Raw genomic sequence first — 25597 nt, 5'->3', positions numbered from 1 at the left:
GACTGGTGGACGAAGGCTGATACATCAGCTGAAAAAAAGCGTTAATACCTCTTCCGAAAGGCTTGTCGTCTCGTTCTTCATTTCACCGTCAGTTGCACTTACATCGTCAAGCATAGAGGTAGTACTACTGTCAAGTGTGCTCCTCAGCAACACTTTGCAGTGTGGGACTTCAATGTGGCCCGACCTAATGCTAACGCATTTGTCCCGCATTTACCGCTGAATCACCACTAAATTTTGTTTTTTATTCCCGAACGAAAAACAGACTTAAAAGATGTGCGAGGGCTGTATGTGTACCGGCAACAGAATGAATTTAAGACACCGCTTCTGAAGTTAATATCTAAACACCTTAAGGGGCAATCATTGCACACCGGCGAACGGTCTACTCGTCTTGAAGAATTATTCCCGTGAAACTGTTAAACACCCTCACCAGGTATTTTCTCGTGTTGTTGCCACTGTTCGAGTTAGCTGATAGAGACAGACATATTCCATTTTAATGAGAAACAAATGGGAGGTTGATGTCGCAAATAAAAAGCCACATTCTTTCAACATCCCGTCGACAGATAGCCATTGTTTGATTACTGCCGTAAAATAAAAAGGAGTGATATGCGACAATGACAGTGCGAAAGGCACTTTTGTGGTAATAGGGAAAATGGCCCACTAACCGCTAAGCTAAAGCAAACACCCACACCCCTTGCCTTTTGTCTGCTCTGTGAGGCCGATCACTTAGGCAATTTTATTAGGAAACGGCAGAATTCCGAAAGGCGACCCTGTGCCCGCTATTGTTCCAATAAATTCGGCATTATCTTGACAAGTTATCTTTGCGTTCATCACGGCCAGCCCGCATCATTGCGATATGAGCGACATACGCCTCCGTACGTTGCTTATCGGTGGAGGGTAAGTAGCCGCTGCCAGAGCTGTCGCGTTGCCTATGAGCGCTCCTCCGTGAGAGACGCCGGACTCTGACCACGCGGGAGTGAGCCGCCGACGCGAGACAGGCAGGTCTCTACGTACGGTGTGCGATCCAAGGATGGTGGAGCTCGGGATGCCAACATGGCTCACTCGATGTGTGACCGCTACTTTGACATTGTTGTTGCTACAGGCGTCAACAATACCCGCAGGTAAGCGTGGCATTTGGCGCGAGTTAGTTGTATGCATATGGAGATTGTGTTACTGATCTGTGTACTGTAGAGATCAGTGTAGGAAAGCAGAAGAACTTCACCGTAGCTCACTGAGCTCGGTCGCCGTGACTGCAGTGTTGTGCTATACGTGTGAGCCTATATTATGATGCAGAGCAACGAAACACTGAGGAAGCATCATTTCTCATGTGTTCAATAAGTAATTGCCTTTTCTGAAAAGTTGAAAGAAGTTAGAGGGAGGTTGCGAATTTTTGCAATAGAGATCCCCTCCCATGCAATGACGAAGGTACTTGTGGTAATTAGTTTAATATAGCCATTGTTATTTACTAGTTAAACATAATGGGTTCCAAGGGTATAGAAGCATGGTCTAAGGTCACCGACGATCAGATCCTCTGAAAAAATTAGTACCTGAAGATCACTAGAAAATGCCATCGTCCTACATTGTATATAGAGCATGTTGGCGATAATGATTCGCGCTTGATATATCCACTAAACCCCTCAGCATGACCACGCTTCCACTCTGCCCGCTATCGAAGCCAGCACGCCGTATTTTTTTTTTTCAATCTCTGAACAATGTTACGGGACTCTGATATAGTCATATATGACGGGAGGTGTTGATTTATGCGGACCAGGAGGTACCGGATAATGTTCTTATGGGTCACTGAAAGGAAGAAATTGAGTTTTCGAAGTTTCATGCAGGGTAAGCATTGCACGGAAGCATCAAGAAAAGGAAAATAAAATACATCTTTGCTTACCGCCCCGCACCTACGCTGGTTTACTAAGTTGAAGCTAAAGTTTCTTATCGAGAACAAACACTTCGCGATCCTCGTCGTTTCTGTTGTGTTTTCGTGTACTGTCTTGTGCTAACACAACAAAGAAGCTTCCCTTGTGGTAAACACGCCAATGCACGCCTCTCATGTGATGGTGCACGGCGAAATAGGCGCCACGTATTAAGATAGTACCACTTGACGAAGCAGACGGGCCTATACAAACCATAGTGCTTCGTTGCTAGTATTTTTGGCGTTCTAGATGGATGTTTTTAGGCGTCATACAATCTGAATTGACATGACATCATCGGGGGCGCATTTCCTTTCTATGAGATGGACTTGCTTTTTCTTGTAGCTAAAACGCGAAATGTGCTAACATTCGAGTAAATTTCAAAGCGAAGTGCCGCGTCAGCACAAAGGAATAAGAGTCTCTGTTCATAATAATTATAAGTCGACAATAAGTCGGTTATTATTTATGCGATCCCCTCATCCTGCAGTGGTCAACTTGTTGGTCAACTTGGTAGTGATTTCGATTGGAAGCAATGGGCGTTTTGAGTTGACATGCTTCGGACACCGCGCGTACTGAACGCTTTCTGTATACTTCATTGCGTTAATGCATAGTCAGCTGCCATTATTGCACTGAATCAGGCCAAAGAGTCGATCTTTTGATAGGCCTCTGATACTTTGTCCTCTTTAAATCTCGCTTTTGTGTGTTCAGTAGTGAGAAGTGCTGTAAAATTACAACATTTAAAAGGAAGCACAACAACAAAGCGTTGTCGAAGGGAGACCTACCAACATAAATTTTAAAACAAGCAAGTCTATCACAGATATTGCCTACAATATATGTCAAATTTACGTCTGCTGTATCACCACGAGTTCTCTCTCTAGCTTGAGAAATTCACCCGTCCTCCGTATACTCTAGCTTTTCTTTTTGTGACAGATGCGGCCCAAATTCATGGACAGATGCGCTGCTCTGCAAACACCAGCCAATCCCTGTGATGTGTTGCTATAGTTCTGGTATTTGGCACAACGAAGTGGGAATACAAAAGAGAGCGCTTCGTTATGTCCGTTTCTTGCCAATGTGTCCCGCATACGCGCTTTTTTTTATTGCGATAGCAATTATATCGACACTCCAGGCGTATCTCTGCAGTCGTCGTCGGCGTCACCGTCGCCGTTACTGTGATTTTCCGTTTAAAGTCGAAGCAAGATAACATCGCCGCCGCGAGCCGTATGCTGTATGTGCTAGCTAAACTTGCGAGGGTTACCCAACGATCGTGGCTCAATCTCACGTGGGCAAAGGAGGAGGAAGCGCATTGTCTTCCATCGCACGTGGGGCTCTGGGGGTAGGGAAGGGACACGGAGGGGGGCATTCTGAAGCCTTTAGCGCTTTCAACTCCGGCGGCTGCTGCAAATGGCACGGACGCGCTGGCGCCTTATCTTGCAAGCGACTTGCGATGTGGACAAAGTGCGCATGCCTCACTCTAAAACCAATCTGCGATATGGACAAAATGCGCTGAGCGCTGGCAGCTTAGCGTGCACTGTGCTTTCGACCAAGGTCAGTTCACAATGACCTGGTCGAGGCGAGGCTGAGATACGGTTGCGTGCGATTGAAGTGCGACTACATCTCGTGGGACGAATTAGTTCATGAAACCTGTGCATCCAACGCATCACGAATGGAAACATGTGAAAAAGTACGGGTAATGTCATGAAAGTAGGAAAATATGAAGTCACATTCCATTTGCTTTCATTCAAGAATAATTGTGTGTGCGCAACTCGGCAGGCTTCTGAAGTTTTCTTGGGGCGACGCATGCTGAGATATGCCGAAATTGTATTAGCGTATTTGACACTGTAATGTCATGAAAAACTCGTTTATGAGTAGCCATAAAGAGTAATGGCAATATATATAGTACTACCCTTATCATATTTGATCCCTCACTTTTTTTACTGCCTCTTCGCTAAAGGATATGGTTTAGCTACATCTTCAGCATCAAAGAAAAAACTAAACGTGGCACTTGCATCAAGGTTAAATTGTGGGTTTTGTTAATTACTTCAATATAATGTTAGTGTTATACTAACACCGAAATAATAAATGCGTTTTGGTACTAAGAACACATGTATGCGGTGCATGTGCTCAAAATGTATGAACCAATTGCTCTGGATTGGCGCACAACTCTCAATGCTCACCGGTGTAATTACTACTGTTATAGAATGAGGTTTATAAATAGGGATGGGTGCTTCGGTAATTTACTGTGACGCGTCGTTGTGGCCAACGTTCTCACTTAAGCTTCATTTTTACTGCTAGCACTTTGTATGCCATGTGATGCGAGCTGGCACAGTTAACGACTTTGCGCAAGAAACCTCGAACGGAAACGTTGATCTTTTTCCACCGAGAAGCTGGCCCCGCGAGATGTAGATGGCGCTTTCATGCTTCCACGAGCCGCCATTGCAGGACGTATGGACTTCTATACGGGAGCTTCGCTACCATGCGTACATTGCTTTCGACGATAAGTTCGCCGAGAGGCAGTACGAAGGTTATTTCGCTCGCGGCTGCTGCCACGCTTCCTCCCTCTAGCGTTTCTTCAGCGAATTTCCACGCTCATCGAGTGAGATGTGTTTATGCTTAGCTATGCACACGTGACACCGTGCTTTTAAGTTAGCGAATTTTTACAAGGTAATACAGCCCACATAATTACTATCCTTACTTCGCATAGATGTCTACTAATTTACTACCGCAATCGATGATTCGTCTTCTTATAATGAATCTTAATTGTGCTAATCAGCCCAACTTAACACGATTCACTTACAGCTCTAGGTCGCCGTGGCCGAGAGCATGCATTGTTAATTGGCCTATGATCTAAACCAACTAATCTAGCAACTTGCATCCGCCAGGTATGCAACTGTACCAGCTGACGTTAAGAATGAAGGAAGCTTTCAGAGAGACATAAGTAACATTCGGTAGAGGAGCAAGACCTGTAACGGCGTAGATGGAGACGGTGACTAAATAAAACTATCGCATACTCAATAATTAATGACATTGCCCCTGCAGGTATCTGTTAAAGTTAATGGTAATGCACCAGGGTAACTGATTCGGTAGCACCTCTAAAATTGATTACTCGAAAAGTTGCTCAGATTTCAAGAAGTTTTATTTACAAGCATATAGGGGATACAATCTTCTAGTAATATGCGTGTTTATTCCAGTTATTCCTAACTTTATTATGCGTTATAGACCTTATTCGCGGAGCAATTTGCTGTAGAGGAACAAAATGGCGCTTTCTGCGTCGCGCAACACGTTGCCTCAACGAAAGCGCAGCAATGCAAAACCATTACCGCTTCTGCCCTGCTACTGTGTGAAGTGCATCGACCAAGCTACATAAGGACTGCCTGCGTTTGCCACCGCATTTCGCAATGCATGGTTTTCCTTGAGAATAAAGAAATTCACTCATCCACCTGTGTTGTACCGCAAACCTCCACATAAAGAACTTCAATTCCAGAACGCCGGCAAGCGTGAGTACCACTAGTTACAAAGTGACAGAAGGAGCGTCGCTTCCTGTCATAGCAAGATTCTCATGCGTTATCTACACAGATCCACCACAAACTCCAACGTCCCAAACTGATGGCCATTATATTGCCAACGTGTGGAGAATAAGTGTGAATGGGTGCGCCCTTATATCATTTCGCCGAAGCATGGGTGACGGCGGCTACTCTGACAGCGCAGGAAAGCATGGGTGACGGCGGCTACTCTGACAGCGCAGGAATGTTCAATGCTGAACGTTGTTTGATGATCCATAGAGTAATGTAGCGAGTAGAGATAGTATATCTTTGCCACAGGCTGTTACCAAGTGCTCAATATCTACCATCCAACTTCGAAGCCTGCTGAGCCGCAAGAACAAACATACCGCTGCTTAGCTCACAGTGACCGATTAGGTGGAAAATAAGCAATCAGACAGTGACCCCACCGAGCAGCGTTACGGAGTCATAAATCTGGGAAGCCGCTGCTTAAAAGTATTTGCCAAAAATAAGGACGAATAGCAAAGCACACCCATGCTGATTTAAGTATTAAGCGGAAACTTTGTACAGCTTGGAATACATTTCTAGCCCCACTTCGTAAGCACTGCTCCGTGTAGTCGTAATGAGCTCCGGAAGCGCTTGCATGTCCTCTGAAGCACTGCGGCCAATCGGTCATCGGCTCAGTCATCATCTACGATATCCGCCGAAACAGAGGTTTTGTGGGTCGCAAAGGCGTCATGCATATGTGTTGTAAAAACGGAGGCAACGGAGGCAGCTGAGGCAAGGACTGGACGCGTCACCACGTTATCAATCATGGTGGCGCCCACGCATTCACCGCGGAGAGTCCAGTAGTGGTATTTTAAGGCTAACCAAAATTCTGCTACAACGCAGCGGGGACGTTGCGACCAAGGGCCGTAAATACGCACGTTAATAAAAGCGCGTACCGAAGCGTCGTTGCTAACAGAAAGTTGTTGAAATTCCGGCGGTGTTTTGAAATACCACTTTTTTCCAGAATGGTGCATGTTGAGTTACACTGGTGGACTGCGGTAAAATTCGGCATATAATCGAAGGGTCAATGTGAAAAATTCCCGTACAGGAGAGCGAACAACGTCGACAAACATTTACGAAATGTGTCGGTTGTTCATTACTCTGGGTTCGTCTTCATGCCTTGAATAATGTACTTTACGCCGCAAAGCCCAAGGCATCGCCCATGCCCCTTTTTGGAAAATGATGCCTGATTACATTGGATTCGATCACGTGGAACGTTTCGCTATGCCAGCACGCACTTGTGCCCTAAACTAGGATACACCAGATCCCGTGGCAGCCCCTATTTTCGAGGTGATAATAGTAAGCGTTTGTGTACTCTTTCTTTTGTGTCAGAGAAAATGTCAGGTGTGTGGAGAGCAGTGCAGTGTGGAAAAACAGTGGAAGCTCTTTCGTTTGTCACTGCTTTAAAGTGAGAAACAGCTGCAAGTCTATGTTGCTAGTCAGCAGCTTGTTTAAAAAATCCCATAGCATCGAGGGGCTAGCATCGAGGTGCACATAGCATCGAGGTGCAACCCCCTGCAATGCGCATACGGCGCATGCTACAGGCGCACGCTGTCGAGCAGTCGAACCTGATTGTATTTTCAGTGCCCGCTCCTCATTGTAGGAACAATTATTGTGAGAAAAGATTATCACCAAGTCATTGCAAGCGAGGCTGAGTGGTAAAGTGTAATACCACTTTAAGTACCTATGATTTAAAGCCTCCTTCATTTTTGACGTCATAGCAAAAGACTTTAGACTTAGCCAACTTTTAAAACGCTGATAAATGTTGTCGAAAACGTTTTAGGCATGAATACTTGTGTCTGCGGCTGCGTAGTTTGCTCGAGCACGTTGCGAGTGCGACGTCAGAGGTATCTAAATAGGAATGTAGTCGCAAATACTGTTGAATATCAAAAAAGCTGGTTTTGCTTGTGCGGCCGCGGTTCCAATTTTTATGTCTTTTAAGTAGGTGACGGCGACCGCGCACTGGCATCACCCGCTTAGACATGCGGGATGTCCTGGAACTAGTTTCGTGTAAACGTGTTTTGTCAGAGCTGTTAGTTTAATGCTTTAACCCATGAGCATTATAAAGGGCTTGCTTGGAACATTTATTACGATTACGACGCAAGCAGAAGGCAGGTATTTTTTTTTTAGAGAAATGCGGCTGTTTCACAAACGGCGCGCACCACTGTGTGCGGGAAATTTGCTTGGCGCCTTAGCGGGAAGAATATCAGTTCTTTGGCCAGTGCGCCTGAGAGTTTAAGTGAGTGTCTTTTGTCCTTTATCAATTCTGTCAAGTGGCCTCTGCGAACAAGCACATTATCGAAAACCTTGGGAGTTGCCGCTTGTCTATTGTTTTATCACCACTAGCTCTTATGTACCAAGAGTGCGAAAAGAAGGCTTCTCCAGATAGTGACTACACAGAAACAAAATTCTATTACGCTTGACGGTGGCTTGTTCGAAACACCATGATAGAAAATTTGAGTTTTTGTTCATTGAATAATTATTTGAATGTGCGCATCCTTATCGTCCAAAGGGCTACTAGCTACCGTGATCCTCATGTTCTGCCCCACGGTGATTTCGCCAAGGCGAAACAAACTTCTGGAGCTACGTTGCCGTGTATAAAGTACACGTTATATATTAGTAAATTGGTGTGAATATTTCGATATTCTTGTATGTAGTATAATAAAAATGGAGCGTTTAACCAATATTCTTGCACACAAAAGTTGAGTGAATCGCACACATATGTGGGAATCATTAATGAGCCAAGCTTTCTTAGATGGAAGGGAACATCGCGAAGGACAAGGGACTGTAGAAGCAGACAAGAAAGGCTTCCTTGTCGTTTACGTAGTTGGCTGTCATGTGAAGTTGTAGCAAGTTGCCCAGGTAGCTGCTCTACTGAAGCTTTCTTTGTTTACTTTGATGTTTAGTTAAACGTTAATTCCCTTCTGTCCTTCTAGTAATTCGAGGCTTCTCGTTCAGTGAATACTCTGTTTCCATTTTGTTCACTAAATTACTTTATTCTGCGGCTTCTGTTGCCGAGTTTCTCGATTCTCTGTGCCTAACGTCATTTTTTAATGCGGTTAGCATTCCTTATGGCCTTTACCCGCTTTCTGATCTGTCCGTTTGTATCTAGTTCTTTCACACCAACTAGGGTTCCTGGGTCTGCATCATTAGGCATGCGGCCCTCGCCAATGAAGCCCTTTCATGCAAACTTAGGGCACTAGGTGCGTGATGCTCTTCAAATACAAAAAAAAGAATCTTTTCAAATTGCTTTGGTGCTTGGCGAAACCAAACTCGAGTCATATGCGCATATTCAGACAATCTTTTCTAAATATAATTTCGGAGATGAGCCATGCGCGGACTTTGCGGCAGTGGCGTTAGATGGCGCAACGTGCTCCGGGAAAGCGCGTGAGAGGATCCCTGCTGCAGCACACACTCTATGCGTGACACGTTTAGGGAATGGCAACATGGCGTCTCCCTACATTGCTTCTATGTTAATTCGCATTGACGTCGACAGTCATCCAGGGATAATGTCTGCCGGAATTTTGTTTTGTAGCTGACTTGTTCGCTGCTCTGCAGCTCAACGTTCCTCGCTCAAGGAACGCTTTGCTCAAATTTTGTTCCCTCAACATCTTTTTTTGCACTCTGCTTTTGTTACGGACTTCGTCACTGCTTGCCTTTTGTTCTGCTGGTCTGGGCACTTAACCGGTAGCACATCACCAGTTGCACATACCCAGTGACCGAAGTTGTGTGTCCTGATACTTACCGTGTGGCTGACACCCAATGGTCCAAGTTGTCTATTCGGATACCTAGCCAGTAGTACGTGGCGAGTAGCACATACTCAGAGGCCTGAGTTGTTAATTAGAATTCTTAATCAGTAGAAGGTAACTAGTTGTTCGTATCCAGTGAACCTAGTTGTCTATTCTAGTACCTACCAAGTAGTACATGACCAGCTGCAGATACCCAGGGACACAAGTTGTCTACTTGGACACCTAACCAATAGCACAGTACTAGTTCCTCATACCCAGTGGCCAAATTTGTCATTCGTGTAACTACCCAATTGTGCCTGACCAGTCGAACATACCTAGTGGCCCAAGTTGTCTTTTTGATACATATCTCTTATCATCATGACCAGTTCGACATACCCAGTTACGCAAGAGTTCAATTCGAAAACATGTGCAGTAGCACATGCCCAGTTTCTTCTACCCAATTGTCCAAGTTATCTATTCGCGCCGGTGCTATAGAACCAAATACCAAGTGGTTCAAGCTTTACAAGTGGCGAGAAGGGGCGCAGAAAGGTTCCCTTCAAAATTAATATTCATTAGGGCCCATGCGACACCTCATTTAGTCGACAGTTTTATTTCAGCATCACAAAGCTATCCATGTATGACAATGCAAAGCTGGACGCAGATTTATCCATGCAATAGAGGTACTTATAGTTCACAAATAAGGGGCACGAAAGCTTTCGTCGGTCACCGTTCTGCAAGCATAAAGAATTACAAATTTTCCCTACATTATCGCACGGCTTTGCGCGGCTTGCCTAATGGTAATGGCCATTATACGGTGGTTTGTGCTGAAAGCTCGCGGTCGTTCATCAGAGCTCCCAAGGTGAGGGACAGTAAGCATAAACGTTGCAGCGCCGCTGGCTTTAACTGCCTGAGCAATGCGTTTACTTAAAGTTCAAAGTATATAGCGGACAGCCAATCATTTCATCAGTAATTCTCGTAATGAATTGGTGATTCGAACACCCCATTGACAAAGAAACTACACATTGTAAATTGATATAAGAGAGAGCACATCTCATTGACATTTTGTCCCTGAGAGTATCTACAGAAAAATAAATTTGTTGAGCATATCACACAGGAACCGAAACAGAAAGGCAACGGAAAAACTAGGAGAGCAGTAGATCCAAACGTTAAATTCTCAAAAGTTCAAAGCAGAATAAAGAGCAATATGGCCAGACGTCTTTGAGGGCGTTGTTGTGGAGGCAAACGCCGAAGGTTTCATGTTCGGCGAAATACCACTACAATGTTAGTCTTTTATTCCGCTGCGCCAACTACGACGGACGATAACGGGCAAACGACCAGAATCTGCAATATCCCTTCGATTGACACTTCGCGCTTATCTGAGATGATAAATTACCATTGGGCACTGTTGCCAAAAAAGGATGATGCTAGCCAGCAAATACGCCAGATATGATAAGGCGAGTGCACTTGGTCCGTACTCGTGCCATCCAGTTCAGTGAACTTCCTTTCCCGTGGAAATTATCGCATGGACAATGATGTGCCAATTGTTCGATAAGCTAATCAATTAATAGCCTGCTGCCCCGAATTCCAAGCTCAGTTCAGTAGTTGCGGCAACGGAAGAGGCGGGTACGCGACAATCAAGCCGAGTAGCATGTGCGCAGATTGCGGGGCTACTTCAAGTACTTCGAGTCATCAAATGCCAGTAGGAATATATATCACCATGGTGCGAATTGAATTTTCTGCACGAAAGCTCTGCCTACATCTCATTTGTTTTGTTGTTGTTGTTGCCACACAAGTTTCTCAGTGGTTATAATCTGTATCGTGGCACGCAGAACGTTAGTTTCAGAAACAACCAGTGTGAACTTCTTTGGCAACTTAGGAGACATTCGAAATGTGCCGCTTGTAAGTTCAGGTCAGTTAGGCGAATGCATAGTCATTTGCGTTTCAGCTATTACTTTCCATAGATCATAAAAGCTCAGCGACGTGGTCTTCATAGACATCTGCACTAGACTAGTCGCGTATGCTCATTGTGCAATGGCCCCTTCATTAGAATACAAGACAGCGTACTCTCATTCAACTCTAAAAACTAACATGGGGAGGAATTTAAATATGATGACATACGAAAATTTTTGTAGAATCAGAAATCTGCAGCCTTATTTCGCTAAAGAAACAGCCTTGGCCGTTATAGGCACGTCAGTGAAGTTCCTAATAGAAGCCTCGGAAAATATATCGATAGTATTTGGAGAAAAAGTGAATCAGGGGGGCCGGATTCTTGTTAATCACGACCCTATATAGACAGTACGCAATAAAGACAAGGAACGCATAGGGGTGATTAAATGTGGTTGAAATCTAAAATTACAAATGAATAAAGGCAAAATAAAGGGGACGAAAAGATAAGTTGTGGCCGGTGGGGATGAACCCACCACCTTCGCATTAGGCTTGAGACGCATTACCAATTGTGCAACCATGAGAGCCATTAATCTGTCCACAAACTTTGGTGTTTATTGTGTTGTATTAGATCTGGCCATAGGAGTGTTAGCCAGCACTTTTCCCAGTCAAGCGGGCAGATACAGAGCACCTTTTTTTTTTTGCACGTTGGCGTCATGCAGCACAGGAACTAAGGACAGCCGGCACGTGCGTAATGAACCCTCGCTTGCTACATAAGGGCATCAAGACTGCCCTATACGAGACCCTTACAATGAATAAATGAGGAGAAGGGAAGCAGAGGGGCTCGATTTTTATTAATCATTACCATATAAAGCCAGCAAGCAATGAAGTCAAGGAGAGCAACGGGGCAATTGTCTATCGTTGAAATCAGAATGTGGAAAATAATGAAGAATAAAGGAAATGAAAGCAAACCAGAAAACCTGTGGCCGGTGGGGAACGAAACCACAACTTCCACATCGCACCGCAAGATGCTTGAGCAATTAAGCTGCAGTGGTTTCTATCCACCCATCCGCTTTCTTGTAGGTCTGTGCTCAAGGGGGAGCACAAGATATCCGGATAGTTTCCAAAAGCAAAATAAAAATCTATTTTCATTTAGGACAAAAACCACTTAGTTACACTTAAAATATTTTCCAACGTAGTCAACACACTTGTTCAAATTTTGAGTCATGGTTCGAAGTAACTGTGGAGCTTCCGAAGCTTAATGTACTTGAGTGGCCTAGCGAAGTTGTCTTGACCTCGTGCGCAGTCGTAAATTGTCGTGTTTTATTTAATTTTCTTTTTTTAAAATAAAGAACGATCACAGCGACTTCTTTTAGACAGACTGGGTCCTTCGGGACTTGCGCGGGCCATGCCTCGGAAGCTAAACAACATATCACAGCCAAAGCAGCGCGAGCTGCGGCGCAGTCGTTATAGTGAAGCCAATCACCCGTATTCTGCAATTCCGCGTGCTTCCTTCGCATGTTACCTTAATTGCCATAATGATTTTTTAACACTCAAGACATCCCGGCGCCGTGCACGTTGCCGGGATGTTCTGTATAAAGTCTAAGTGCGATAGCATCCTGGCTGCGCGCTGTATGCTGTAGGTGCGAGTGAAAGCGCGCGGGCGTAAGCCGAGGATGGTGGCTCGATCTCGGGCGCGCAAGGAGGAAGGTGGGGAAGAAGCGCGCCGTCTTCCACCGCGTGCGAAGCACTGTTGTGGCGGGGGGAGGGGGGGGAGGAGCGTTCTACTCCGCCGACGGCTGTGTAGGCGCGACTGAGCGCCGCTGCGCGGACCCTAGCTTGCAAACGCTCTGCAATAAGTACAGAGTCTAGGCGCGCCGAAGGCTAATAGCTTCGCGTGCACTGTGTCCTTGGCGCTTAGTGCGCATTCAAGCGAGAGGCAGTACGGAGGTCGCTGCCGATCCCGCTCTTCCTCACGCCAGCGTTTTCACGGCCAGTGTCCGTGTTCATCGAATGAGACGTTTTAACGTTTGCCGGTGTGCGCGTGACACCACGCTTGTTAATTTAGTTATTAAGGGAACGTTTACGTGCTTATACGGTCCAGAAAATAACCACAGTTACATCTTATAGCTGTATAATAACTTGTTGCCGCAATCGATTCCTCGAAATCAAGGTCTTACAATCATCTTATAACTTTTAAATCAAATTTCTGATTGTCGGTCTATTACGAGGAACAAGTTCCCTCTGCTCAGTTCCGAAAACACCAAAGAATAAAAACAGAAATGATAATTATCATCTTGCCATGAGCCCATTTGTCACTTTTTTTTCGGCCGTGTAGAAGACGGCATTAGGTGGCTTGAAATTAGCTTGATTTCGAGGTAACATACGTAGCACCAGCCGAATGTAGCACAAACCTACAAAGGAAAACCACACGTGTTTCTCAGATAAAAAGCTTCGTAGTTCCATAAACATTCGTCCAGGTTCGGTATTCAAATCCGCGACCAACGGCTCTCCGGGTCGGTCGCTTTACCATCTCAGTTGACTAGGAGGCTAGCAGATCGTAGCACGTGGGCAAATTAATCGACAACTCGAATCACAAGGACAGTAAGTATGACAGATTAATTCTGCGGAACTTTGTAAGGTGGAGGAGGTTTCATAACATGAGGAATTGAGCTTAAGTTGTTTTGTAGCTTCATTTCACATACGGGTGGATGTCAATTCTTCTTTACACGAAGCATGCTCCACCTTGTGGAATTCCGCAGAACCGATTTGCCATATCTATAGCACCAACTTTATTCATCTGTGAAGATCTCCGAAAGAAGGTGTGGGTCACTTTCGATGTGAGTTTTCAAATGCCGGCACAAACTGAAACATGCATTCCTTATCTTTTTTTTGTTTTTTTGTCCTTTGCGAGCAGGCGGGGAACAAACATTATGACGACGCGTTTCATGCCCAATTTCGCACTCAAGATCCACTCACAGCACCTGCAACGAGTATCAGGAGCTTCAAAAATCTTGTCATTTGTCTGGGGACATAAACGACGTTTCTAGTACGTCAAGTGTTTGCTTGGTTGTGTTACGAAAGGGGAAGCGAAATCTCAATGACAGTCTCGGTACATTCCGAACATAGATCCCGATTTCGCAAGAGCAGCGCTTGGTACAACGGCAACCACCAACCCTTAAGATAAGTTGCATTGCCGCAGGCTTGGCTACAGACTTGTGAAGTGTTCACCTACACTCACCTATCGGGACAACACAGTAGCAAAATTAAGAACTCCATCAAGATTGTCCCCCTTTGTACGTGTAAAAATGTATTATGGGAGTATATATATATATATATATATATATATATATATATATATATATATATATATATATATATATATATATATATATATATATATATATATATCAACGCGCAGTACTTTTATTAATCGGGCAAGACGACAAACGAATTAAACTGTTCTTAGCATCTATCGAGTAAGGTCGACATTAAAGCCATAAATTCCGCGTGGTGAACTAGCTTTCCTTAGGCATTTAGTGGCAGCAAATGTTAGGATTTTTTGTTGCGGCGGTAGTTATACGAATACTCGCGGTGCGTTTGCGCTGCTGCCACCATCGTTCTGTCAAGTAGCGATGACGCATGCAATGGTCGCTCATGGAGAATTCGATGGTCTCCAGAGACGCGATAGTCGCGCAGCGTGTTTGGCTGCAAAAACGACAAACCAAATGGGCGCGCCACTACGCTCCGAGCAATCGTCTTTGCAGCGTCTCTCCGTCGTGCCTTTCCGTCATTTATCTGCAGTTGCGCTTTGCTCATCATGGATTACCAATGAGCCCGGTCTCACGCCTTGCTATCACAGCTGAACCAATTACGTGTTCTGTCAGAGTCCCTTAATATTAAAATATATATATATATACTAAGGGACCTTGGTTCTGGCTTCCGCTACTGTGACGACGGATGCAGAAAAAAAAGAAACACCAGTGCTTCAGCTCTGCAGCTATGTGACTAACAAAAATTGGAGGACGCTTAAGCTTCGCCTTCAAGAGTGGAACGCGACAGCGTTCCCGTCGACCCCCCAAGGGGTGTAAGACAATGGGCTACGGCGCAGCGACTACGCTCCCCGCATCGGACGCGGTGAGCGTCGAGCAACGCAGCGTTCGGCGCGACAACGAAATGTGCGCCTGAGCAAGCGACGCACGTCTGAGCCTTAGAAACAGCTCGTTTCTAAGGCAACACCGCGTTCACTAGAGGCGCTTTCGTACCGCTTTGAAGCATCGAACTCGTGGCTCAGTTGCAATAAAGAAAAAAAAAAAAACTCGTGGCTCAGTGGTAACGTCTCCGTCTCACATTCCGGAGACTCTGGTTCGATTCCCACCCAGCCAATCTTGCAAGTTGTTTTTTATCCATGAAGTGCCTGCTGGGATTTATCGCTCATGGCCAACGCCGCCGACGCCGACACCGACGCCGACGACACCGGCTTTTCTGCGACACGAGCTCCTTAACGCTGTCGCGTTAAAATGTGGTGCGCACACAGTGGTATGATCGAAACAGGCCATGCATTCCAAGCTACAAACGTGGATGGTATTCCTTCGGTCTTGTCTTGTGCACCATCGAGATGCAACGCTCCCAACGCCGGCGACGGGCGTTCTCATTACGTCAGCGTTGTGAGAAGCCTGGCAGCTGCCTGGGTGCTGTTTGTGCTGCGCAGCAGTAGGATCACCGAACACGTCCGCTGCAATAAAGCCGGATATCGGTGCCTTACGTTGCTGAGGGCCCGTGAACTACGTATATTTTGCGCTCACTCTATTTGGTCTGTTCAAACAGACCTAGTCTATTGTATTGAATCCTGGGGATCCTGTCTGTTCATAACCGCTTAGCCAAATATAAAAACGTTCTCTCTCAACCGACCATAGTGCACGTATCATGAACCACTTTGAATACTAAGCATGAAATGATTTTACCATCGCTGTCGGTGACGTTCAAGTGACCTTGAGCCAAAAGCTAAAGCCGTTATCCGGACAGTCAAACGAGAACATCCGGTTAAGTTGCGAGAACAAAACGAGATCATTCGAGCAATCAGTCAAGACCGCATTACGTACGCTAGCTAATTCCCAAACAAGTTACAAGAAATATTCTTTCCATCTTTTTGCAAATATTTGTTCACAATGTGACTCAAGCTGTAACTTCAAGTACGCTGAAATTTTATTTGTCATTTCAACAGCAACGTTCAAAAGGCAGATACAGGGCCCTATACATTTGACACTCATTTTATGGCGCTGAGGTAGAGTTGCCTGTACTCTTTTCGAAGGCGGTGGTCCGTGGGGTCCGTGGTGCGTCCGGCGCGTTGGCAGGGCCGGTAGCGTCCGGCGAACCGCGTATGGCTGTTTGACCGAGCCGAGACTTGCAATGGGGTTCTGTCGGTGACAGGAAATTATTGCCTCCAGATGAACGAGTGCACACTATGGCGTGATGCGGTGTGCTGTGGTGGAGTGTACCGTTGCGAGCATGCGCTGCACCCATTTTAAGATTGTGACTAGTATCATCTCCAACCAGTCTGCTTTCCCGGTAGCCATTTGATGCTGATATCTGCGCTCGATTATGGGAGAGCCAGTATATTTTTTCGATTCAAGAGCGTACAAATATACAAGATCAGCTAAGTAATTGATTAAGTGGTAGCTAAGAACGAGCATTTTAATTAATGATATTTACATCACCTGCACGAAATACGAGTGCCTACACTACCACTAGCCTGTCTGCTTGTAAAAATTTCTTTCGAAAGACAACATTACATTACCAACATGTATTACTAACTCAAAACAGAACACATTTGATCACATAACCACAAACATATCGGACACCAAATTTTCAATTGGAACATTATCCTATGATACTGCTGAGCACCTTTCTGTTTTTGCAACCATCACATCCTGTAGCCGGTTACGTACTCGGCGGAAGTCTGTTAACATGGGCCTGTTAACAAGTGTATAAGATACAAATATGACTGTTCTGACGCCCTAATGAAAGAAATTTGACACTCTGTATATGCGGCAGATAGAGCTAACAATAAATATGAACAGTTCATGAAATTTTTATTAGATGTAAAAAACTAAGTAAATCGGTTTCAATGGCATCCAGGAGAAACGTAAAGCAAAAACTGTGACTAACAACCGGCATTCTAAAGTTAATGATAGCATGTAACATAGACAACATGTTCAAGAAACTAAAGCGAAAACCACAAAACGTCAATTTAGAAAACAAGTATAGGACGTACAAGAAGCTTGAAAGCCTAATCACAGTTTTTATCGAAATTATTTTCACGCTAAAATTAAGCAAGCACATGGCGACTCGAAAGCTAAACGGAAAGTAATAAGTAGCTTCCCAAACATGCGCAACACAAACACTATATGTGAAGTCTCGATAACTGACACGAAAGTAAGTGATCCTTCTAATATTGCTGAGAGCTTCAACAGTTAGTTCACTACAGTGACCGATATTTCAATTGTAAATAACTCACACAGATCACAATAAGGCACCGTCCTAACCACTAATCCTTCCAGTTCTGTCTCTCTCTCTCTTAAGCCTACTGATGCTCATGAGGTCAACAACACAATCCTCTCTTTAAGAACTACTTCATCAACAAGTCGAGATTTCGCACCTGAATTACTGATCAAATATTGTTCGTTTATTATATGCGAATCCCTAACACATATCACTTAGGAACTGTTCCCAGACAGCACACCAGCATTGGTCCAACCATGGCCCAATGCTGGCAGAAATTGGTACCAATGTTGGCATATTGGCAAAGCGCAACACAATCCAATGCTGGCCCAGCGTTAAAGCCAAGATTGGACCAATGTTATGCCAATGCAGCAACCATTGTGCTGCCAGCGTAGGACCAGCGTTAAAGCCAAGATTGGACCAATGTTATGCCAATGCAGCAGCCATCGTGCTGCCAGCGTAGCACCAGTGTTGAGCCATATCGTTGCCATTATTAATGCCAGCTTTGAGCCAATGCCCTTTGCATGCCGAATATTCTAGATACGCTGGCTTTAGAGCACGCACACATTCTTACCGCAAACCTTTTGCTAGCGGCATTTTTTGTAGCAATTGTCCCCTCACCGTCTTCCTCAATAGTAGCTAGGAAAGCTCGACAAAAAGATGTCAAGAAGCAGAAGTCATATATGCTTGCAAATAATAATAAAAGAATACTGAAATTGACGTTTATGACAGTTTATTTGCGGATAAATTTTCATAAACAGGCATTTTCCGTGGACCTAGATGGGTGACGCTCGGTTATCTTCAAACAGTTTATTTAAAGGCACTGCCCTCAGGATAGGGATTGGGCGAGGTGCCGAGGACGGTGGGCTGGCCAGGGGTTTCAGGGCAGGGAGCTGACGTCGGTAGGCAGGTTGGACAGTGCTTGGATGACGGCGGGCTGATCAGGCCCCCGAGGACCACGATAACGCGGTGGTTTCGTTGATATTGCTACCATATCCCATAGCGACTTCACCTTTACTTGGAGGAAATGCTTGTACTGTAAAATAAAAAGAAACATTATCAGAGATGTTCGTATGACAAATGTATGTGGCAGCGTTTTCATTTGAAAAATCGATATACTGCAACAATATTATAAGTCTGAGCAGAGAGTTCGAAGGGGTGAATCAAGAAACTTTCTTGCAAGAGATTTGTCAGGTAACACTTCTTAATATTTCGACATATATGGCATATCTTGTACAAGGTGTAACGTAATATTTAGAACAGACATAAAATGCGCAGGATCCGTCCGCCTTGTTTACAGCCCACACCTAGTCAGCGTAGCACTTTATAATTAAAGAACTGCAGCAATACCTGCTACAGCACAAAAAGCCTAGTTTCAGACTGTGTAGACAAAATGCGGCCTTCGTGCGAAATTTTTAATGTGGAAACCGAGAAGTTCCGTCAGAAAACACTAGTAAAAGAGGCATTTATTATACGAAAAGAAAGAAATGCTGTCGGCTGGAAATGATGCTTGACCTATAACAGTGAGAAGAAGCGTGGTTCCTCGGTATCACTAGCAGGATCAGGCCGCGCGCGTGGCTTGATAAAATCATAGTCCTGGAATTTAGGTGAAATTCACAGAGATTTACACGTGGTTCTACTCCGGGCACTATCCAAAGGCTGCAAATAAAGAGAGCTATGTAATTACAGGCACTCTACATTAGCGAGGCCTGTTTCAGTAATATATATACCACGTGATATTGCTTGGGTGATATTGCTCCTTATAAAACATATAACATGCGCAAGAAAAATGCACTCACCATTGTAAGATCCATGCTTCTGTGTATCCGAGTTCATCCCACATCGAAGACGTTGGCCACTAGCGCCGACTTTTTTTGTAATTGTTGTTTCGCCTATATTAATTCTAACACTCACAAAAATTCGTGGCCACATTGCTGCGTATTTCAAGATGTAGGCTTCTCAGTAGGAATGACGACCGCAAGCGAGCATTTTTCACGAGAGGAGTGCGCTGGCAAGAACGGACAAGACGGCAAGCACTCAGGCGGTGTGGCACCCAGTCGGCGTGCTAGCGACGCATAGAAGGAAAGAGTGAAAGGAAAGGGTGAACGAAGAATATGGCGTAAACGCCACTTTCCCCCGCTGGACCTAGCCCGACCGCGTTTTGGGGTGGTAGCGAGGGAGGGCGACAAGGAGGACAATAGTGACCCCGCCGCTTTCCCCCGTGCTTCCGAGAGCACCCAATTCGACACAGCAGCTTATGGCTGTCTGAACGCTTGACTGATAGCATTGACCTGGCTCACGTGGGTGCGTGGGGGAGAGGCAAGTGGGGGCTGAAGGACGGAAAGCTAGGCCGAAAAAAAAAATCCGGAATGCGCCGTGTCTTCTAAAGGCAAAGACAAGAGGTTGTGTACACGCAAATGCCAAAACGTGCAATTATTTTTTTTTCTGCCAGGGGCATTCAAACAAGGAGTTTACTGCACATGCACGAACAAACAAATATATTAGAATAGGAGCATGATGATTATGTCGCTGCAACATGCCATGCATGCTAAAAAAACAAACAAAAGTTTCACTAATACATATGCGCTCCATCTCGATGCAATATAAAACGGTTCCATCAGCTCTGAGGCACTGTAATTCTCGATTCTCCTCAGAATCCTGACCCACCAAAGCCGCGGAGCGTACAAGCAAAATATACAATGCGCAGGCAAATTCGCAATACCGTTGCTTCTTATGGAAAGCTCATGTTCTTATTCACGATCAATAAAACAGCGGGTAAATTTATGCGACTTCCCCTGCATGCTACGTGGTAGACTGGCTTTTCTCTTTAGGGGACGCATTTCGGTAAAGGTGAAGTGCAAAAATGGCGGTATACCTTGCATGGAGTTGACATGGGAGAACATATTTCTGGTTCCTGCGCAGTGTGCCTGTGATCAGTGCGTTAGTTTTCAAAATACGTTGTTCAATCTCAGCAAGTCGTAGAGCACTAAAAGCTAGCTGACAAGGCGAAAATTGGCTTATTACGGGCCAATGTCCTCCAAAGAAAGCCAACTAGTAACCCATATTGGCAAATCCATACGAAAGTCGGTTCAATAATTCCCGCCTTGTTGAACGGCAGTGCCAATATTGTTTACTGACTGTGTAATGTGGACCAACATTGGATCTCTATCAGAATGGCACAGCCAATATTGTTTACTGACTGTGTAATCTGGGCCAACGTTGGATCTCTATCAGAATAGCACAGCCAATATTCGCACCACGCTGTTAACCTTAGGCCATCATTGGGCCAGGAATCAGAACGGCACTGCCAATATTGGAACCAAGCTGTTAATCTTAGGCCGTCATTGTGCCAAAAAGTGCCAATATGTTTCCAACGTTGGCCCAACCTGACGTGCCGCCTGGGTTCGTTTCCGGGTAGTTCCCGACGCTGCTAAAGATTTCCATGGTTGCGGAAGTGTTTAAGAAGGGGGGTAATATGAACATGTCCAATTACCGACCAAAATTCATTTTGTCCCCGCTTTCTATCGCTTCGAAAAAGTAGTGGAAGCCCTACTGAGTAAGTTTTTCACATTGCTATTATGTACGTTTACGCTAAAGAGCACTGCGGATATATAAAAAAAAATTTGACTCAGAAAGAGCTAGTTAACATTGTAGAAAAACTGAAATAAACTTAGAAATTAGATTGGTAACCATGGGTATCTTCATGAACCTAACCAAGGGTTTTGACCTTGTGAACCACGACATATTACTAAATAAGGAAAGTTGAAAAGTATGCTATTTCTCGAGCGCCCTTAAGCATAATTAGCACATATTTGAGAAACCGGCAGCAGTACACAGTGGGGAGCAATAGCCCGCCATCCCAAATGATAACTAACAGCAGCATCCCTCAGTCATCCATATTAGGTCATTTTCTTTCTGTAGCATAAATCAACGATTTACCCGACTATCTCTAACAAGACTGCATTTTATACACGGAGATACCAATATTTTCCTGACAGTTGCTGCGCAAACAGATCTTTACGAAGAAGGCAATGTTGTCCTGGTAAAACAACTCAGATGGATTTAATCTGTCTGCTTGCAAACACAAAGAAATGTAACTATACAGTTTTTACTGCCAAAGAACACTCGACAAATAAATGCACAAATATTAAACGTCAACAACTCTAATTTGCAAAAAGTTAACGATGCGAAATTTTTAGGCGTTTACCTTGACAGTCAATAAAAGTGGCATAAACATATGAATGAAACTACACTAACCATCTGTAAAAAATCCTAATGCTGTATAAACTGCGTTACATTTTCCCTTTGAACACACTCTGTACTCTGTCAGTTTTACACACTCGCATATTACGTATGCTATTACCATATACGGATTCACTTGCCCCAACACATTATTGCGAACTACTGCGGCACAAACTACGGCGCTTGAAGCTATTTTCTATCTAAAAAGATCGCACTCAATCACTTTCACGTAAACATTACTTTATATACTACCCGCGAAACATTGCACTGATTACACCGTTCTCATTTTGCACTACCAACTCACGCACAAAATTACGCCATGTCCTACTGTAAAAACTAATTATCAAAATACCACACACCTATTACGATCAGTCACCTCGAAAATGCTAACCGTTCCAAAATGTCGCACTAATTATGGATCATTTACATTCTCCCATGGCGCTTCGTAGCACAGGAATAAATTACTAACAGATCTAACAGTGCAACAGCCATTTATGAGCTACAAAACTAGGCTTCACTCTTTTATGCTGGCGTCATTTGCTCAATGAGTGTGTACTTTATTACTACTGACTCACGCATGGTTCTTTTTTATCATGTGTTCTAGTGTTTATATAACAGCATTTACCATAGGGGCCCCCTTCACAACACCTGGGACAGTTATAGGGCCCCACCTTTATACCATACCTCATGTACATATCTTCGTGTGATCGATAAGGAACTTGAATAATCTTGAAACTGATCGTATTTTACTATCACAAGAAGTATTTTTATTAATATGTCAATAGATATTACTGCGAGCTATGACATTCTTCTGTATTTATTGTTATTTTTTGAGATTTACATTCGCCGTATGTTATGCTGCTTAAGAATAAAAACGCGTATTTTGTTAAACGGACACGCCACTAGCCGCGATGGCTATAGGGTCTAACAATGTTTTCTGTATATAATGAAATGTCTGGCGGGAATAAAGACATCGAAAAAAGCATGTATTTTTATATGACTCGGCCTATGTGCAGAAGTGATCCTGTTCATGCATTCTCTCAGTGACTGGTCTGCTGACTCAACGATTGCAGTTAACCTTTATTTCGTACGTGTATATGCAGGTCTTTCTCCCTAACTGAAATAGCTTTTTTATAAACTGCTTGCAGCATTTGAACAACCACAAATAATATAGAAATTCGAAGCGGTCATAGGAAAGATAATTCGATTGGTATTTGATATCTTGATTTTTTTTTTCACACGCCTAATCATTTATAAAATAAAGAAAAATGGACATCTACTTTGCCGCAATCGATGAGCAATCGACAATAAGCTATGTAAATGATCTCAAAGTCGCAAAGTGTGTGCTTCCTCAGCTTTTACTCGGCCTAGACCCGGCAGAGCACTGTATAACAAATCGGAGGCTAGAACTGATTTCAAGGATAATATCTATAAGATTGCGCGCAAAGAGCGGGATGTTTTGCTGGATGCCCTCATGATTTGATCTTAATCTATAACTTGTGCTTTCTTGCCCGTCCTATGTAAACATTTTCACAACTCAGCGAAGCACATTAGACGCACAATTTAGTGAAATGACTCCGGAGTTTGCGCGCGCCACCTCTTTAAGGCGGTCTCGAGATAAGAGAGAGAGGAATAATAATGAGATTCATATTTTGATGTCGGATGGCAAGTGCATTAAAACGCCCTTGCAGCGTTCTTTGCCAATAAAATGGCCTTCCTATAAGGACATGTGCAGTGTTCCTGAATATTGACGCAGCGCTTCGATCTTCAAGTGCTGATATTTTGTTTTTCTTGACCCGCTGTCGTTATTTTTTTTACGAGTGCCACGGTTTCTCTGGCGGTTTTTGAATTGCAGTTTCTTTTATGCATTCCTCCAGGGGCTGGTTGTCAACGGTGTATTTGCTATTCAGTCTCTTTTTCAGTTACTTTATTATTTGGTAGATAAGCCAATGTGTATATTTTACTTGCCTTCCCGTACATTTCTATAAGCAAGCATTGTTCAGCGCTATCTTGATCGTCTTTTATCCCCTCTGTATAACATTACTTCGCGCGAATCTGACATGAAGCACGGCTTCGTGGGGTGGTTATAGGGGTCCTCGTGGTTTATCGGTACGATGAAACGGTTGCTTTATCAAGAATGTGATACCCGATGCTGATCTTGTGCTTGCATTTCAATGTCACGTTCCTTCGACAAACCTTAGTAGAAAGACAGTGCCAATCGCGTGTTCTGCCCTCGTGCTTCTTTATTGCGAACTACCGTTTTACCCTTTGCCACTGTGAACAACTCCGTCACCGAATAAAACCCGCCGTGGTTGCTCAGTGGCTATGGTGTTGGGCTGCTGAGCACGAGGTCGCGGGATCGAATCCCGGCCGCGGCGGCCGCATTTCGATGGGGGCGAAATGCGAAAACACCCGTGTACTTAGATTTAGGTGCACGTTAAAGAACCCCAGGTGGTCGAAATTTCCGGAGTCCTCCACTACGGCGTGTCTCATAATCAGAAAGTGGTTTTGGCACGTTAAACCCCATAAATTAATTAATTAATCACCGAATAAAATAGTTTACTAAGCAACTTGTAAAACTTACCAACAAAATTTCAATGAACAGAAGTTCAGTGCGAGTTCAGAAGCATTTAAATCGCAACCACTGGAGAAACGTTGTAGCCTTGTCATTCTGTACAGGGCATGTGTCTCTTAACCATACATCACGCAACACGACGGCGTTATAGGTGTTCTTGAGTAACAGGTTTTCTTTTTTCATGCCGTTCGTGGGCAGACACGTGCACATTCGAGGACGGTCCTTGCAGCGAGTGGGTGTCCAGCGACTGCAGCGAAGGTGCTTGTTTCCAGGTGCACAAGGTGTCCGACATGAAGCACGGCCCCACCATAGACCACACCCTACACACAGGTGAGGCACGGGTACTTATCAATCCGTTAATTTGTCGTGCTATCGATTTTTGGGAAGGGCATGCTCGTCTGGGTACAGGGTGTATGCACTGAGCTCAATCCGCGAGGCGGCAACAGCGTCGCCGGGGCCATGCTTACGGTACCGTTGGTAGCGGACCGTCGGGAAAATGCCAGTGGTCTTCCTCGCGCGTATATCTGATCGCTAACTTTGGGCCCGCCGTTCGCCTTGGGGACTCAACCAGTCACTTATATAAGAAGTACGGCTCAACACAATCCCACAAGCGCTCTTTGTTTCCATAGCATGATTTTTCTGATTCACTCAACCCACGTACGTAGGCGCTCAAGCATATTGCTGACGCATGACATACCACTCGATAGCCAAATAAAAAAAAACATTTTGAAAAGGGCGTTGGCCGGTTCGTGCGTATTGATAGCTGCTTGCCTCTTCCAAAAAAATTGGTGAAAGGGTGTTCAAATGTCGTTGTTCAACGTCAGCAAGTGGTATGGAAAGCTCATTCGGGAATTGTTGAAATATTATAGAGAAAGTTGCGGACAATGTTGATAATTGGCCCGCGACATTTTTTCAGAACATCATTGGGTCCTTTCAATTTGAAAGATCGTTGGTGTATTGTTGAAACTATGATATATTTCAATATTGAAAGCCCATTCAAGCTTTGTTGAAGATGTTTTGGGTCTCGAAATCGAAAGCCCATTGGAGTATTAGTGAAATATGTTGTTTGTCAATATTGAAAGCCCACTGAAGCATTGTTGCAGATGCGTCGAGTGCCAAAATTGAAAGTCCATTGAAATATTGTTGGAGCTGTGTTGAACGGCAACAATCAAATTATGTTGAAAGCCCCTTAGTCCCCCAGTATGTATT

General features: G+C 44.4%; 1 protein-coding gene across 1 annotated transcript in view; it reads left to right on the top strand.

The window, feature by feature from the left end:
* The first annotated feature begins 898 nt into the window (after window positions 1–898).
* The window catches only part of LOC142579877 (MAM and LDL-receptor class A domain-containing protein 1-like), a 276708-nt gene continuing 252009 nt past the window's right edge, over window positions 899–25597 (top strand). Inside the window, exons 1-2 of the mRNA XM_075690514.1 lie at window positions 899–1118; window positions 24587–24718. Coding sequence (XP_075546629.1) covers window positions 1028–1118; window positions 24587–24718 — 223 coding nt within the window. The 5' untranslated portion in view covers window positions 899–1027. The remainder of the gene's footprint in view (window positions 1119–24586; window positions 24719–25597) is intronic.

The sequence above is a fragment of the Dermacentor variabilis genome, chromosome 4 (assembly GCF_050947875.1).
Source record: "Dermacentor variabilis isolate Ectoservices chromosome 4, ASM5094787v1, whole genome shotgun sequence".
In the NCBI taxonomy this organism is placed as follows: Eukaryota; Metazoa; Arthropoda; class Arachnida; order Ixodida; family Ixodidae; genus Dermacentor; species Dermacentor variabilis.
Note: the sequence above shows the minus strand (reverse complement) of the source record. Positions and strands in the feature narration are given on the sequence as shown.